The sequence below is a fragment of the Anoplolepis gracilipes genome, unplaced genomic scaffold (assembly GCF_047496725.1).
Source record: "Anoplolepis gracilipes unplaced genomic scaffold, ASM4749672v1 Contig18, whole genome shotgun sequence".
In the NCBI taxonomy this organism is placed as follows: Eukaryota; Metazoa; Arthropoda; class Insecta; order Hymenoptera; family Formicidae; genus Anoplolepis; species Anoplolepis gracilipes.
Genome location: NW_027328669.1, coordinates 579204 through 594987, shown reverse-complemented (window position 1 = coordinate 594987; position 15784 = coordinate 579204). Strand labels below are relative to the sequence as shown.

Sequence of the window (15784 nt, the reverse complement as noted above, 5' to 3'; positions counted from 1 at the left end):
TCGTATAATAATTGTGGACACTCACTGTGCCAAGTAATAGCATGTAATGTGTGCCGTTTTTGTGCGCAACAATAAACTTTTGTAGACATTTGCTAGGACTAAGTGCTGTGAAAAATGGTGACCAAAAAACTATTGAATGCGGTGGTGGAGTTTCAACGAAATCGCGAACTTGACATAAAAAATTCCTCAACAGTGATCTTTAAACTACAAAATTATATATGGACGAATGAAAACAACAGACTAAGGGGAAAGCCTTGCGAGAATTGCTGTTTACCAGGCGGAAATCGGCAAGCATGTCCTGAGCAGTTACAAGAAATCCATCGGGAAATCCGTCAACATATCGATAACATGTTGTATCTACAACATGTCATCGACAATGATCCAGATTCTAATACTGATTCTGATCAGTAATTGTAAGTAATCTTTGATGTGTAAGTATTCTTTTTCAAATTATGAAAATATTAATAAATTTTTTTTTTCTGTTATGCAGGAGCCCTACCTAAACGCCACCACCACCGCTCGGTCATCCCCTCCAGCGCCTCGCAGCAGCAGTCGCCGTCGTGCCGCTCGACCATCGTCATGCAATCTTTTATATATTTTTTTTTATTTTTAAATTCACACACACACACACACACAGATTTTTGTAAATAAACACACACTTTTTAAATAAAAAAAATTATGTTAAACACATATAATTGCTTGCTTGCGCTTCCTTCATCTATCCCATCCTTCTTCCTTCATATACTAGATATAATTAGATATAATAACTTAATATTTAATATAAAAAAAAATTGAAAAAGAAAAAAATAATAAAAAGAAAAAATTTATAAAAAGAAAAAAAAGAAAAAAAATTTCTGTTTGCGTTCTCGCTCTCCTTCGCCTCGCGCTATTTCTTTCCTAGCACTTACTCTCTCGCTCTCCTTCGCCTCGCGCTATCTCTTTCTTTCCTAGCACTTACTCTCTCGCTCTCCTTCGCCTCGCGCTATCTCTTTCTTTCCTAGCACTTACTCTCTCACTCTCCTTCGCCTCGCGCTATCTCTTTCTTTCCTAGCGTTTATTCTCTCGCTCTCCTTCGCCTCGCTCTCTCACGATCCCTAAATCTTACGTTATTTCTAATGTAGCGCTATCTCTTTCCTATCGCTCTTCTTCGCCTCGCACTATCTAACTTTTAGGTGTTGGCTCTCTCTCTCTCTTTCACGGTCCCTTCGCTGGAGCAGGCATAAAGTTTAGAATAGAAATTTTTGGTTAACACTGCGACGAACAGGTCGGACCGTTTTTAAAGGTGCAAAAACGCATGATTGATTTATAGCCGGGGGAACTCCATAAAATTCACGTTAACTTTTATTTTTTTATTAATTGTGAAGAGTAGGCATTCGTACTAGCTCTTATGCCATGCTCAACCTTTACCCTTTTTACCGAGACGTTACCTAGCTCTCGCTGGAGCTGGCATAAAGTATCTGACTGTTGACGATTGAGCGTATTTTGTTAAAACAGAGAAAATGTCGCAAATTATTGCGTTCATGCATGCGATGTTTGAGACAGGATTCCGTCACCTACGGCTTCCGGAATAGATCGACCATCGCCGGTACCATCGCCGCTGCTCACTTCGAAGAGCGCGAAATCTGGCCCGCGCCCTATTCCAGGCGCTACTGGAGGTCCTGTTTGGAAATGTAAGTAGTTTTTATAATTATTTTTATACGCTTTTTTATTTATAATATATTTATAATATATTTATATATTTTTTTATAGATTTTCGAAATAGGTGCTGATCCGATCCCTGGATATATAAGCGTAGCGCACATGGAGTATGTGCGCTGCGTGCGGGCCAATCGAAGGGAGGCCGAAGAATGGCAGGATTTATGGCATGATCGCTTCCGTGGCCGGGAAATAGTGCACATAGAGAGGGACATATTTGACCTCCGCAAGCTGTTCGGAGAGAAGTCCTATTTGTAAGTATCTCTATAATATGGTCAAATTTTAAATATATTTTAAAATACTAATAAAAATGTTCCTTTTTCTGTTTCAGAGATCCCCCCTTCCACTGATTTTAACTTTATTTTATTTTTATCCACACACACACACACACACACACACACACACACACACACACACACACACACACACACACACACACACACACACACACACACACACACACACACACACACACACACACACGCGCACGCACGCACGCACGCACGCGCACGCACACACACACACACACACACACACACACACACACACACACACACACACACACACACACACACACACACACACACACACACACACACACACACACACACACACACACACACACACACACACACACACACACACACACACACACACACACACACACACACACACACACACACACACACACACACACACACACACACACACACACACACACACACACATATATACACACACAGATTTTTGTAAATAAACACACTTTTTTAAATAAAAAAAAATTATGTTAAACACATATTATTGCTTGCTTGCGCTTCTTCATCTATCCCATCCTTCTTCCTTCATATATTAGATATAATTAGATATAATAACTTAATATTTAATGTAAAAAAATTCTGTTTGCGTTCTCGCTCTCCTTCGCCTCGCGCTATCTCTTTCTTTCCTAGCGTTTACTCTCTCGCTCTCCTTCGCCTCGCGCTATCTCTTTCTTTCCTAGCGTTTACTCTCTCGCTCTCCTTCGCCTCACGCTATCTCTATCTTTCCTAGCGCTTACTCTCTCGCGGTCCCTAGCTTCGCATTCTCCCTTCCCAGCATGACGTCATTCCCCGCAACGAGCTACGTATGAGAACTGGGAGTGTTTACGTGGGAGGAAGCACGGATGGGAAATGCGTGCGAATAAATTATATCATGATTTAAATTTAAAAAAACTTTATTCTTCTCTTTTATATTTTTTTATTATTACATATTGTGACTAAAAACTAAAGCTACCAGTTCGCAATCGATGAGTTGATGTTTATTGAAGGCGTCGCTGGCGCGTATTACATTTGACACTTTTTTATTATCCGTTATAGTGGACACGATATTGGAGAATTGTGTAAACTTAGTATCGATCGTCTCGGTGATTCTAACCAATCGATCAAAGGTTACATCGATGCATTGATCGAGATCAAACATACGGTGTAACGTCGGTTCAATCATCATCATGCGTACGTTTAAAGATTCGAGACTTATAAGTTTAGTATCGTTAATCGTATGAACTCGCACTATTAGCGGTCCAACGCTTATAAAATTATAGGTATCTTTAGAGTCCTTTCGCAGTAAATTGTGAATATTGCGACGTTGCTCGTAGAGTCCCTTCCACGTTTCGAGAGATAATATCAGTTCCTTTCCTTGATAATCTCCTATGACAATTTCTACGTAACTCGATGGACCCACGTTGATACCAATTTCAAGGAATTTGAATTCCGTAGCTGTCAATGCGTATCGTCTACCTAGTATACGAACCGCACGACGCTTCAACGAAATGCTGTAGAAAAATAAAAAAATTAAATTAGTTTAAAAAACAATTTGTGAAAAAAATAGAAAGAAGTTAAACAAAAACTTACTTGTCACATTTGTTCTCAAACGATGGAGTTTCATAACGACTCGGTACGTAATTATTCACGCTTCTGTTGGGACCGCCGCTGCTTCTTTCGACGTAGTACATATTTCCAGATTTCAAAAGTGGACCACTTTCACGAACGGTTAACGCAACACTGACCATATGAAGAATTAAATATACGTGACACCCCTTTTTTAAAGTAGTGGGGGGGGGAGATTAGTAGTAAATGTGGAGGGAGATTCTAGAATACTTTAGTGCTCTAAAATTTTTAGGAAAAGGGAGAGACGATACTCGGATAAAAAAGAATTCTTAAACGACTCGTGAGGGAGGGAAGAAATGAGGAGGGGGAATAAGAGATAAAACATATTAATGTTTAAATATTTTATTTTTCCAAATCTTGCAATTCTTTTTGGCGTTGCAACCACCAGTTAAATATTTTGAATACATTTTATAATGCGCAATTCTTAACATGTTTTCCACATCGCATAGTATTTTTAACATCTAGATTATTTAGAGATTCGATATCGTCGTAATCAGCATCCAAGGTCTCGATGATTAAATTTTCTCTCGCATTGTCGCCGAGCATATTAGCTAGCCATTCTCGTTTCTAGTATCCTTTAATGTATACAATACACTGCATTTTATCATTTTCTTCTTCAACTACAGCTGTTGTAATCAATCGTTTCGCCATGCTGTACGCAACAATTCCATCCTGTCATTGTAGTCCATGATGATTCGCCATCAACCATGAAGCTTGACACTTTTCGGATTTTGTAAGGAGATGCCATGGTATAAGACTCCGAAAAATGTAGTGTGCGAGAACAGTTCCTCTTCTCAGCACCGCCACCTCCTTTGCGATGAATTTATTCGAAACGATAAATCCTCGCAGATCGACAAACGTTGGTACAGATATGACGAGATCTCTCTTCGTCAGTTAAGAAGAAGAATGACAACCATCTCATAACACTTGGATTTATATCCTGTGTCCCCTCTCTAAATTATTGCCGCAAACACTTAGGTAATTTTACGCACAACATTGGTCAACGGGTTGTACGGGTTGTACAACGGGATCACGCGATCGTGTATGATGAGACAGTACGCAGTCGTATTATTAGACACATTCTCTTTACACTCAAATTCCAATCGGACATCCACGGTTGCACTCTTGACCGATTCGTTTTGTCGAGAACAGTCGATGATCACAAACGGACCGTAATGTAGAAACAGTGAGACGGTGAGACTCGGTTCGAGGTACTCGTATCCGTAATAGTTTTTGCAGAAACGCGCGTACGTGTCGTACAAAATCGACCATCTGTTTTTATCGAAATCCAGATTCATGTCGTCGTACGGATAACATTCCGAGTTCAGATAGAGTTTCACGTTTGTTAATTTACAGTCATTGAATTTACTCGCATTCTTGGACATAACATTCTTCCGGCCTGTCTGCAGAGCAAAGATAACGTATCGTGGTTTCTCCAGCTGAGTCGCGGTCTTAATGGCCCACGAATGCTTGGTTGTACGCTGCAACAGCGGAAACTCGTACAGATCCCACGAGCGAAAACCTATGCTGAGGTAGCGTCCGCTTTCCAGAGCGCGCAGCATAGACAGCTTTTTAATTTCACTCAACAACACATGTGGCATTCGCCATTGTATCTTGAATATGTTGATCACAGGCTCCAGCGTCGAAGCTCCAAGCAGACATTTGTTGTCATTGCGCGATCGTATTAAGATCAACTCGTGACGAGCGTTAATTACTATGCGTCTGTAATCCTCGCAAAATCCCAATAACATGTAGAGCGGTACGCAAAAATTAAAGTGTCCATCCACAATAGTTGGCTCACTCCAGCCAGCATTTCTCATAATCACGCTTCTATCAGATGATATTGTTACATAGTTTTTGAACATACTTGTTATTCCCACGTTTCTGTTCCGATCAATCTCCACACCATCGAGTTCGTATCGAATCTCGTCAAACATGAATGCAACGCAATTATTTTGCAGTACCACATTGGATCCGCCAGCTGGCTTCTTTATCTTTAATTCTCCCTCGATGTATAAGAAACTCTTGTACGGCAATGTATACAGATCCTGTTGTTGTATGGGTATTCTTATCTCATCACTGTGTCCGAACGTTGTGTTGGCAAATTGGTTATAGGAGTGAGTCTTAATCTTGACGATGCGATCGACAAAAATTGGCTCGTCCGCGATGTTGAGAATGTCAGTCATCGTTCAAATGTTTCGCACTGCAAATCCCAAATATTGTAAAAACGCAACGTTTGATGCGTTCAATTTCTTTTTCTTAGTGCCGGATGATTGGATATTAGCAAATGTCGATGTTGTTGTCGCTGGTGTCGTAAAGATTGTGTTGTCTCTCACGTTTTTTGATCTGTTCAACACGAGCATCACACGCTAATTTTGCCGCCGTACATGCAATCTAATGGTGATCTCTTCTCCTCAAAAATCGAGTAATCGTCCTTCCCGGTCGACAACGCGTAACGTTAAATCCGTAATGCACCGCACGATGATCGGTAGGTAAATGATGTGCGCCGGTGTTTCCGATATCTTATATCCTGGTAGTACCCTCGGTGAAAATTCGTGTATCGTATGAACAAGTTTGTCGTTATTGTACGCACCCGCGGTCACATTACATTCGACGCGGATAATGTTCACGTTGATAATGTTAATCGGCATGTCCGACTCGTACCATTTTTGCGGCTGCAGTATACGATTCGAGAATCCTAACAGCGATCCAATATTGTTAGGCTTGCTAAATTTTAATCTGTAGGCGCATTTGATCTCGCTCCTCATCGTATTGTAATTAGCACGGAGCACTATAGGCCATTCTCCAGCCTCAAAGTCATCGTCGTCATCAGTGTGTTTTTTATCACCATCACGAACTGTGTGTTGCGAACGTTTTTGTGAAATTGTATGTTTCAAAAATTCATGTATCGCTTGCAGCTCGATCCCTCGGGAATCGTAATTTCCGCATCGTCTTTGCCAAAGTAAAATTTATTATTCGAGGAATTCACGTTCGATATCGTATGATAACTCTCAAAATCCGCTAGACCGAGCTTGTATTCATCGTTTAAATCCGTCGTTTAAATCTACGTTGGGAAAGTAGTTTGCCACGAGAACGCTGCTCTTTCCAGTCAGCGTGAATGTCATAGACATGTTGACCAAACTGTTTAACGAATACTAAGTTAAATAGCGCAATGTATGTCTTTAAATTCGCGTGCATCGACCGTTCGGAGAAACTGCAAGCACAATTGTCCGCAGATGCTTTGATTATAAGTTTGATAGGATGTGTGATTATATTCTATTTTTGTTACATTTAAATATCGCACCAATTCATTCGGCGGCCGAAGATTGCCAAAACTGTCAAAATATATAGCACAATTCCCCCTCTTTGCATACGCTACCCAGTGAGTACCCGAGCCTTTAGCGTTATACAAATTTATGATCCCGCTCTCGTTTCGATATATACCACCGATCGGTAATGAGTTACGCATAAAAACACCTCTAAAATATGGAATGTGCATACGTTTTGCTAGTTGCAGCAATTGTACGTTGGTAGTTACGCCCTCTGGCATTTTTAGCGTCTCTTTGACGTTTTTTTTTTTCTTCTTCTTTCTCATTGAGACTCCTCATCCGTATTTGTATGGTGCGAGATACAATCCGCGACCTTCCATGGCACGATTGTGACGTAGCATTTCTTGAAACTGACGTTGTGTAGCTTTTCCATCGTTCACCATCTTTGCTACACCAGCCGCTCCACCAATCAGAGATCCGAGAGCGCCCAACAATGGTAGAATCGGTAATACACCCCCGCGTTTCGCTACCGGAAGTATTCGTTTTTTCACCATCTTTTTCTTCGTTTTCGTCTTTAGACCCATACCGAACTTCGTTTTGGTTTTCATCGCTGTCCAGACAGCTGTGGCTGCGGCTCTCTCACCGAGAGACGAATCTTTTGCAGTGATGCGAGTTTGCGCCTTTTTGGCGAGTATCCTAGCCGCCGCGTGTCTTTCGGCAAGATCGTTACTCCGAAAGTACGCTATATCGTGTTCACGACACGCCGCATCCAATGGGTTGATACCTCAATCACCTCTAGCCAATCGTTTTTCTAGCCACGTGTCCGGACCGCAAAACTGGTATCCAGTAATATGCAATTCGATAGGAAGCGCGTTTATCGCACGATTTAATAGACCTCTACCTATTTGCGGTGACATTCACGTCAAGTTTATCGCACGATTTAATAGACCTCTACTTATTTGCGTTGACATTCACGACAATCTTTTATCATTGGCGCTGGACCGTCAATGTGCGTTTGTTGCCACGGTTGATAGTAATGTTCGAAACAGCGACGATAGGTCTGAACCTCCGAATCCGCCTTTATGTATTCCGGAAGTTTATCCCACAGGTAGTGGACGTGATTGCCACACATTCGCAATAAAACTGCTTTAGATACAAACTGTAGCTGTGCGGCACTCAAATCAAGAATATCGTAAGGACTTGATAGCACAAACATGACTTGATAGGACAAACATTTTTTCGTTACTTAGCACTTTGTAGTTCCGCGCAGCTATAAATAGACGGGCGTGCGATCCGAATCGGAAGTGGGAAAATGAAATTCGTGCGACAACCTTTCGCGATACGCGTGACAAATTACGACACCAGATTACGCTCGATGGGGGACAACGCGGAAATGTGTAGACACGGTATGATGCTGCCGAATACTATACGCGCAATCGTTTGAGAGAAAGGTTTGAATCGTTTGAAGACCGGTAACATCGATGACGATATCGCGGTCAAGACCCATTTTAAACTTATTATCGAGCCGCTGCAAAAGATTGTCGACAACTCGTTCGCGGTGAAAAATAAGTCGGAGAGTAGCGCAAAGATTAAAATCTTTGCGCTACGATTCAACATCAACAAAGATGACTCTATTATAATAGACGACGTGCGGTACATTGGAACGCCAGGATTGTACGAGTTGATCTTCAAGAGAATTCCCAATGACGAACTTTACACGAGGGGGAACGATTTGGAAAAATACAAGAGCATATTATTGGTGACGAACGCGTATAGACGCGATTATGATGCACAGGGCCATTTGAAGGGTAACAGGGGGTACAAGTACAAACATATAATTGCACCGTTGATGTCGCTCGAATCGAAAAATACAAAATCTGGAGGGGAGATATCTATGCCTCGCGCTATGACGCTAATCAACAATATGATTGATTACGTGCATTGGGACGATCCCAACGAACTAGTGGATTGGCTACGATTGCTCAACGCTTCGCGCCAAGCTGATCACAACGCTCACGACAACGAAATCCAGTCGATTATCGAGGAACTTCGCGAAAATTATTATAAATTAAATGGTGTCTCGACAAAACTAATTAGTCGATCAGCGTTGCGTGACACTTTACGAAGCATCAGAAAAAAATGCCTATCAATAAATTTGGATTATTCGATCCAAGAAATGATGCAACCGGCACAAACGGTTTTTGGGATAAATTGGTAAAAAGTTATGTGCACGAAAACGCTTTGTGTCGCGTCGTTACAGACTTCGATGCAAGGTCACGTAAGATTCGCCGTGTAGCGCAACCAGAGGCTGACACCGATGCCGTCAACAAACTGTACGTGGAGTCCTGCGTTAAAAGATTAATGAATCGACAGAAAGAATCAGACGAGAAGCTGATTTCGCTTGAGAAGGACGTGCGAGCAATACAGATTGTGCTAAACGAACTTCAACGCCCGGCTAACGCTAACTCAGAAACAGCTATCAACCTAAATGAACATCAGTGAACGGATTAGGAGCGGCTATCAAACTGTTATCGAATTGCTACGAAGGATTATCGAACGGCTGCAAACAATTATCAAACCGCTACGAAGAATTATCTAACTGCTATCTAACTACAATGAGTGGCAGTGGCAGTGAACGATCTAGCAGTAGCAGCAGCTGCAACAGCTTCGAACAAGGCTATCAGCATCTCAAGCAGGGCTGCGAACGAGGCTACGAACACGTTCTTAACGGCTATATTCAAGGTTACAAACAACTCAAGAACTCCTACAATCGGTCAAAAGACGTCTGTGAACGAGGCTACGAACGGGTCAGAAGCGTCAACGAAAGAGTCAAAAACGACTGTGAAAAAGGCTGCGAACGGGTCAAGAACGATTTTCGAATGGGTGAAGGACGGCGGTGAACAACGCAAGAACAGGTCAAGATCGGCTACGAACAGGTCAAGAACCGGTCAAGGACAGGTCAAGAACAGGTCAAGAACAGGTTAGAACAGGTTAAGAACAGATCAGAACAGGTCAAGAACAGGTTAGAACAGGTCAAGAACAGGTCTGAACAGGTCAAGAACGGCTATTAAAGGACGATAAACGAAAATGAGTGAAAAAAATGCGAACAACAAACGGGCATCGAGAAAAACTGACAAAGCAAAGAATCAACATAGTTTGAAGAGACGACAGTTGGTAAACGAACTGCACGCGCTGGTGAGAAAAAATTTTCCCCGAAGACACGTCATAGTGCGGGGATACGATGATCTATGGCAAGCCGACATCGTCGAGATGCGTCTGTATTCTCGTTTCAACAAAGGTTACCACGACATACTCACCGTCATCGATGTGTTGAGCAAGTATGCATGAGCTGTACCACTTAAGAGTAAAGGTGGAAGCGAGACGGCTGATGCAATCGCCAAAATAATTCGAGATAGCAAGAGATGCCTGAAAAACATGCAAACTGATAATGGGAAGGAATTTTACAATACCGATGTGCAACGGCTTATACGGAAACATAACATTCATCACTATTCCACATATTCGGTATTGAAGGCGTCTGTCGTCGAGCGATTCAATCGCACGCTGAAGAACGACATGTGAAAGATGTTTTCGCTGAACGGAACTTACAAGTGGATCGACGCGCTATCCCGACTCGTTGCAGAATATAACGCGCGAAAACATCGCACTATCAATATGAGACCTATCGATGTTACTCCCACGATCGCTGATAGACTTTTAAATACGGTATACAATAGTATAAAAATTGCTGCTCCTGCAAAGTTCAAAGTAGGTGACCTGGTACGCGTTAGCAAATACAAAAAACTTTTCGAAAAGGGTTACACACCAAATTGGACAACCGAGGTGTTTAAGAGTGTTAAAGTGCAACATACTAATCCCGTAACATATCTACTCGAGGATTATCGCAAAAAATCTATCGCTGGAGCGTTTTACGAGCATGAGTTGTATCACGCGAATTATCCAGATGTGTATCTCGTGGAGAAAGTACTGCGCAGGAGGGGTGACGAGGTTTATGTGAAATAGCTGGGATTTGATAGTTCGCACAATTCTTGGGTACATAAGGATCATGTAATTTAATTTTATAAGAAATACAATGTATTCAATATGAAAAATATATGAAATATTTGAAATATACAAAATCTTTATTAATACATCCTTTCCAATAGTCATTACAATATATAAAATATGAAATATACATACAAGAAAAAAAAATCACACACATTATATTTTATAAAGATATCTTATAATGTCCCCACGGTAACGTATCAGTAGTTGTAGGTACGATATACCGCTTGTCGTCGTACGGACTTAGAGCAATTTTTGTTTCGCGAATGGTGTATACCTCGTGTAATTTTGATCTTATACACGAGTGACTATGCGTTATTTTAATCTCTTCGTTCAAACACCGCGTGTAATCATAAAACGTTGTCGCTCTTGCAACAACGTTACTCTTGACGCCTTTTACCTTTTTCGTATCCTTCTTATCATCCACGCGCAACGCATACATTTTTGCTCTAAGCCCGACAAATTCGGTCATTATGGTACCGTTGTTTTTATCCTTCATTAGACCCGGTATCTTTGTATTCACGAGCGGTATACCATACGCATTGTCTATCACATAATCGCCCGTATCAAATCTGCTGATATCGCGTTTCATATTCTCGTACACATCGTCGCACTCAATGTGATATATAAGACTATCCGTATCAGTGTACATGACGTTGCATCTCTCCCGATACATTGGTACCACATAATCGTGGTGCAATTCGTACAAATATGTCTTGGATATATCGACTGCATACGACTGCATGTACTTGTTATTAGCACGCCCGTACCTCTTGGAACGTGATGCGAAACATTTAAACGATGACTGATATTCTCAACATCGCGGATGAGCCAATCTTTGACGATCGCATCGTCAAGATTGAGACTCACTCCTATAACCCATTCGCCAACACAACGTTCGGACACAGTGATGAGATAAGAATACCCATACAACAACAGGATCTGTATACATTGCCGTACGAGAGTTTCTTATACATCGAGGGAGAATTAAAGATAAAGAAGCCAGCTGGCGGATCCAATGTGGTACTGCAAAATAATTGCGTTGCATTCATGTTTGACGAGATTCGATACGAACTCGATGGTGTGGAGATTGATCGGAATAGAAACGTGGGAATAACAAGTATACTCAAAAACTATGTAACAATATCATCTGATAAAAGCGTGATTATGAGAAATGCTGGCTGGAGTGAGCCAACTATTGTGGATGGAAACTTTAATATTTGCGTACCGCTCTACATGTTATTGGGATTAGGCGAGGATTACAGACGCATAGTAATTAACGCTCGTCACGAGTTGATCTTAATACGATCGCGCAATGACAACAATTGTCTGCTTGGAGCTTCGATGCTGGAGCCTGTGATCAACATATTCAAGATACAATGGCGAATGCCACATGTGTTGTTGAGTGAAATTAAAAAGCTGTCTATGCTGCGCGCTCTGGAAAGCGGACGCTACCTCAGCATAGGTTTTCGCTCGTGGGATCTGTACGAGTTTCCGCTGTTGCAGCGTACAACCAAGCATTCGTGGGCCATTAAGACCGCGACTCAGCTGGAGAAACCACGATACGTTATCTTTGCTCTGCAGACAGGCCGGAAGAATGTTATGTCCGAGGATGCGAGTAAATTCGATAACTGTAAATTAGCAAATGTGAAACTCTATCTGAACTCGGAATGTTATCCGTACGACGACATCTGGAATACATGAATCTGGATTTCGATAAAAACAGATAGTCGATTCTGTACGACACGTACGTGCGTTTCTGCAGAAACTATTACGGATACGAGTACCTCGAACCGAGTCTCACCGTCTCACTGTTTCTACAGTACGGTCCGTTTGTGATCATCGATTGTTCTCGACAAAACGAATCGGTCAAGAGTGCAACCGTGGATGTGCGATTGGAATTTGAGTGTAAGGAGAATGTGTCTAATAATACGACTGCGTACTGTCTCATCATACACGATCGCGTGATCCAGTACAACCCGTTGATCAACGTTGTGCGTAAAATTACCTAAGTGTTTGCGACAATAATTTAGAGAGAGGGGAAGCTGGATATAAATCCGAGTGTTACGAGATGGCTGTCATTCTTCTTAACTGGCGAAAAGAGATCTCATCATGTCTGTACCAACGTTTGTCGATCTGCAAGGATTTCTCGTTTCGAATAAATTCATCGCAAAGGAGGTGGCGGTGCTGAGAAGAGGAACTGTTCTCGCACACTACATTTTTCGGAGTCCTATACCATGGCATCTCCTTACAAAATCCGAAAAGTGTCAAGCTTCAAGGTTGATGGCGAATCATGGACTACAATGGGAGGATGGAATCGTTGCGTACAGCATGGCGAAACGATTGATTGCAACAGCTGTAGTTGAATAAAAAGATGATAAAATGCAGTGTATCATATACGTTAAAGGATGCCAGAAACGAGAAAGGCTTGCTAATATGCTCGACGACGAGGCAAGAGAAAATTTAATCATTGAGACCTTGGATGCTGATTACGACGATATCGAATCTCTAAATAATCTAGATATTAAAAATACTATACGTGAAAAACATGTTAAGAATTGCGCATTACAAAATGTATTCAAAATATTTAACTGGTGGTCGCAACGCCAGAAAGAATTGTAAGGTTTGGAAAAATAAAATATTTAAACACTAATATGTTTTATTTCTTATTCCCTTTCCTTATTCCCTTTCTCCCTCCCTCACGAGTCATTTAAGAATTCTTTTTATCCGAGTATCGTCTCTCCCTTCTCCTAAAAATTTCAGAGCACTAAAGTATTCTAGAATCTCCCACCACATTTACCACTAATCTCCCCCCACTACTTTCAAAAAACGAGATGTCACGTATATTTGATTCTTCATATTCGATTCTTCATATAGTCAGTGTTGCGTTAACCGTTCGTGAAAGTGGTCCACTTTTGAAATCTGGAAATATGTACTACGTCGAAAGAAGCAGTGGCGGCCCAAGCAGAAGCGTGAATAATTACGTACCGAATCGTTATGAAACTCCATTGTTTGAGAACAAATGTGACAAGTAAGTTTTTGTTTAACTTCTTTCTATTTTTTCACAAATTGTTTTTAAACTAATTTTTTTATTTTATTTTTCTACAGCATTTCGTTGAAGCGTCGTGCGATTCGTATACTAAGTAGACGATACGCATTGACAACCACAGAATTCAAATTCCTTGAAATTGGTATCAACGTGGGTACACCGAGTTACGTGGAAATTGTCATAGGAGATCATCAAGGAAAGGAACTGGTATTATTTCTCGAAACGTGGAAGGGACTCTACGAGCAACGTCGCAATATTCACGATTTACTGCGAAAGGACTCTAAAGATACCTATAATTTTATAAGCGTTGGATCGCTAACAGTGCGAGTTCATACGATTAACGATACTAAACTTATAAGTCTCGAATCTTTAAACGTACGCATGATGATGCTTGAACCGATGTTACACCGTATGTTTGATCTCGATCAATGCATCGATGTAACCTTTGATCGATTGGTTAGAATCACCGAGACAGTCGATACTAAGTTTACACAATTCTCCAATATCGCGTCCACTGTAACAGATAATAAAGAAATATCAAATGTAATACGCGCCAGCGACGCCTTCAATAAATATCAACTCGTTGATTGCGAATTGGCAGCTTTTCAGTCACAATATGTAATAATAATAAAAAAAATGTAAAAGAGAAGAATAAAGTTTTTTAAATTTAAATCATGATATAATTTATTCGCCCGCATTTCCCATCCTTGCTTCCTCCCACCCGTAAACAGTCCCAGTTCTCATACGTAGCTCGTTGCCACGTCATGCTGGAAAGGGAGAATACAAAGCTAGAAAAGAAAGAGATAGCGCGAGGCGAAGGAGTAAGGAAGATGTCTCACCCCCGTTTTATGGGCGATTTTCCGCAAGGATACAAAGCTGTTGAACGCCGGCGCTTAAAATCCTAATGATAAAATAACCATAAAATAGTCATAAAATTAGAAAAAAAAACAGTTTTATGGCTTCTTAAGTGCCCTCAGCTATAAATCAATCACAAAGATAAGATTTTCCGCGAGGGTACAAAGCTGCCGACCGCCGGCGCTTAACAACCAAACGTTGGCGCAGTTGCAAATTCTTCCTTAAAAAAAAAATAAGGAAAATGTCTCACCCCCGTTTTATGGGCGATTTTATCATTAGAATTTTAAGCGCCGGCGCTTAAAATCCTAATGCTAAAATGACCATAAAATAGTCATAAAAATTAGAAAAAACATAAAATGACCATAAAATAGTCATAAAAATTAGAAAACAAACAGTTTTATGGCTTCTAAACCCCCTACCCGCTATAAATCAATCACAAAGATAAACATCTGTTTTTGGACGTGGGTAGAACTCTCCCCCTCCCTTCACCCCTCCCTGGGTTAGAATCCCCATAGCCTCTCTACTATCAACAATACGTTCCTGGTACGGTAACACCAATGGAGGTCCAAGATTTTCTCAAGATGTAATTAATATTTTAAAAAGAAAATGCGAAGCAACACCCGAGAAACAATTATTTGCATGTTTAAATATGGATGAGATGCTTTACGAACTCAAGTAGAGTGGAATCATTCGCAGAACCGTTTCATTGGATACGTTGATTATGGATTTGATATCGAGGATCCAGAAAATTTACCACTGGCAAAAGAAGCATTAGTCTACTTGCTAACTGGAATCAATCAGCGATGGAAGATTCCAATTGCTTATTTTTTTGTAGCTAATCTTACGAAAAAAGAGCGCGCTGAAATTACCAACAAAGTTTTGAAATTTATATCTGTGTCCAAAGTGCGCGTTGTGGCTTTAACTTTTGA

The 15784-nt window shown here is 41.0% G+C and overlaps 1 protein-coding gene across 1 annotated transcript; it reads right to left on the bottom strand.

Moving 5' to 3' along the window:
* Positions 1-2934: 2934 nt before the first annotated feature.
* On the bottom strand, positions 2935-5803 carry LOC140675769 (uncharacterized). The gene is made up of 2 exons (XM_072910382.1): positions 5709-5803; positions 2935-3502 (listed from the first exon to the last, which is right to left on the bottom strand). Exons 1-2 carry the CDS (start codon positions 5801-5803, stop codon positions 2935-2937), a joined length of 663 nt encoding a protein of 220 aa, XP_072766483.1.
* Between the last annotated feature and the right edge of the window lie 9981 nt (positions 5804-15784).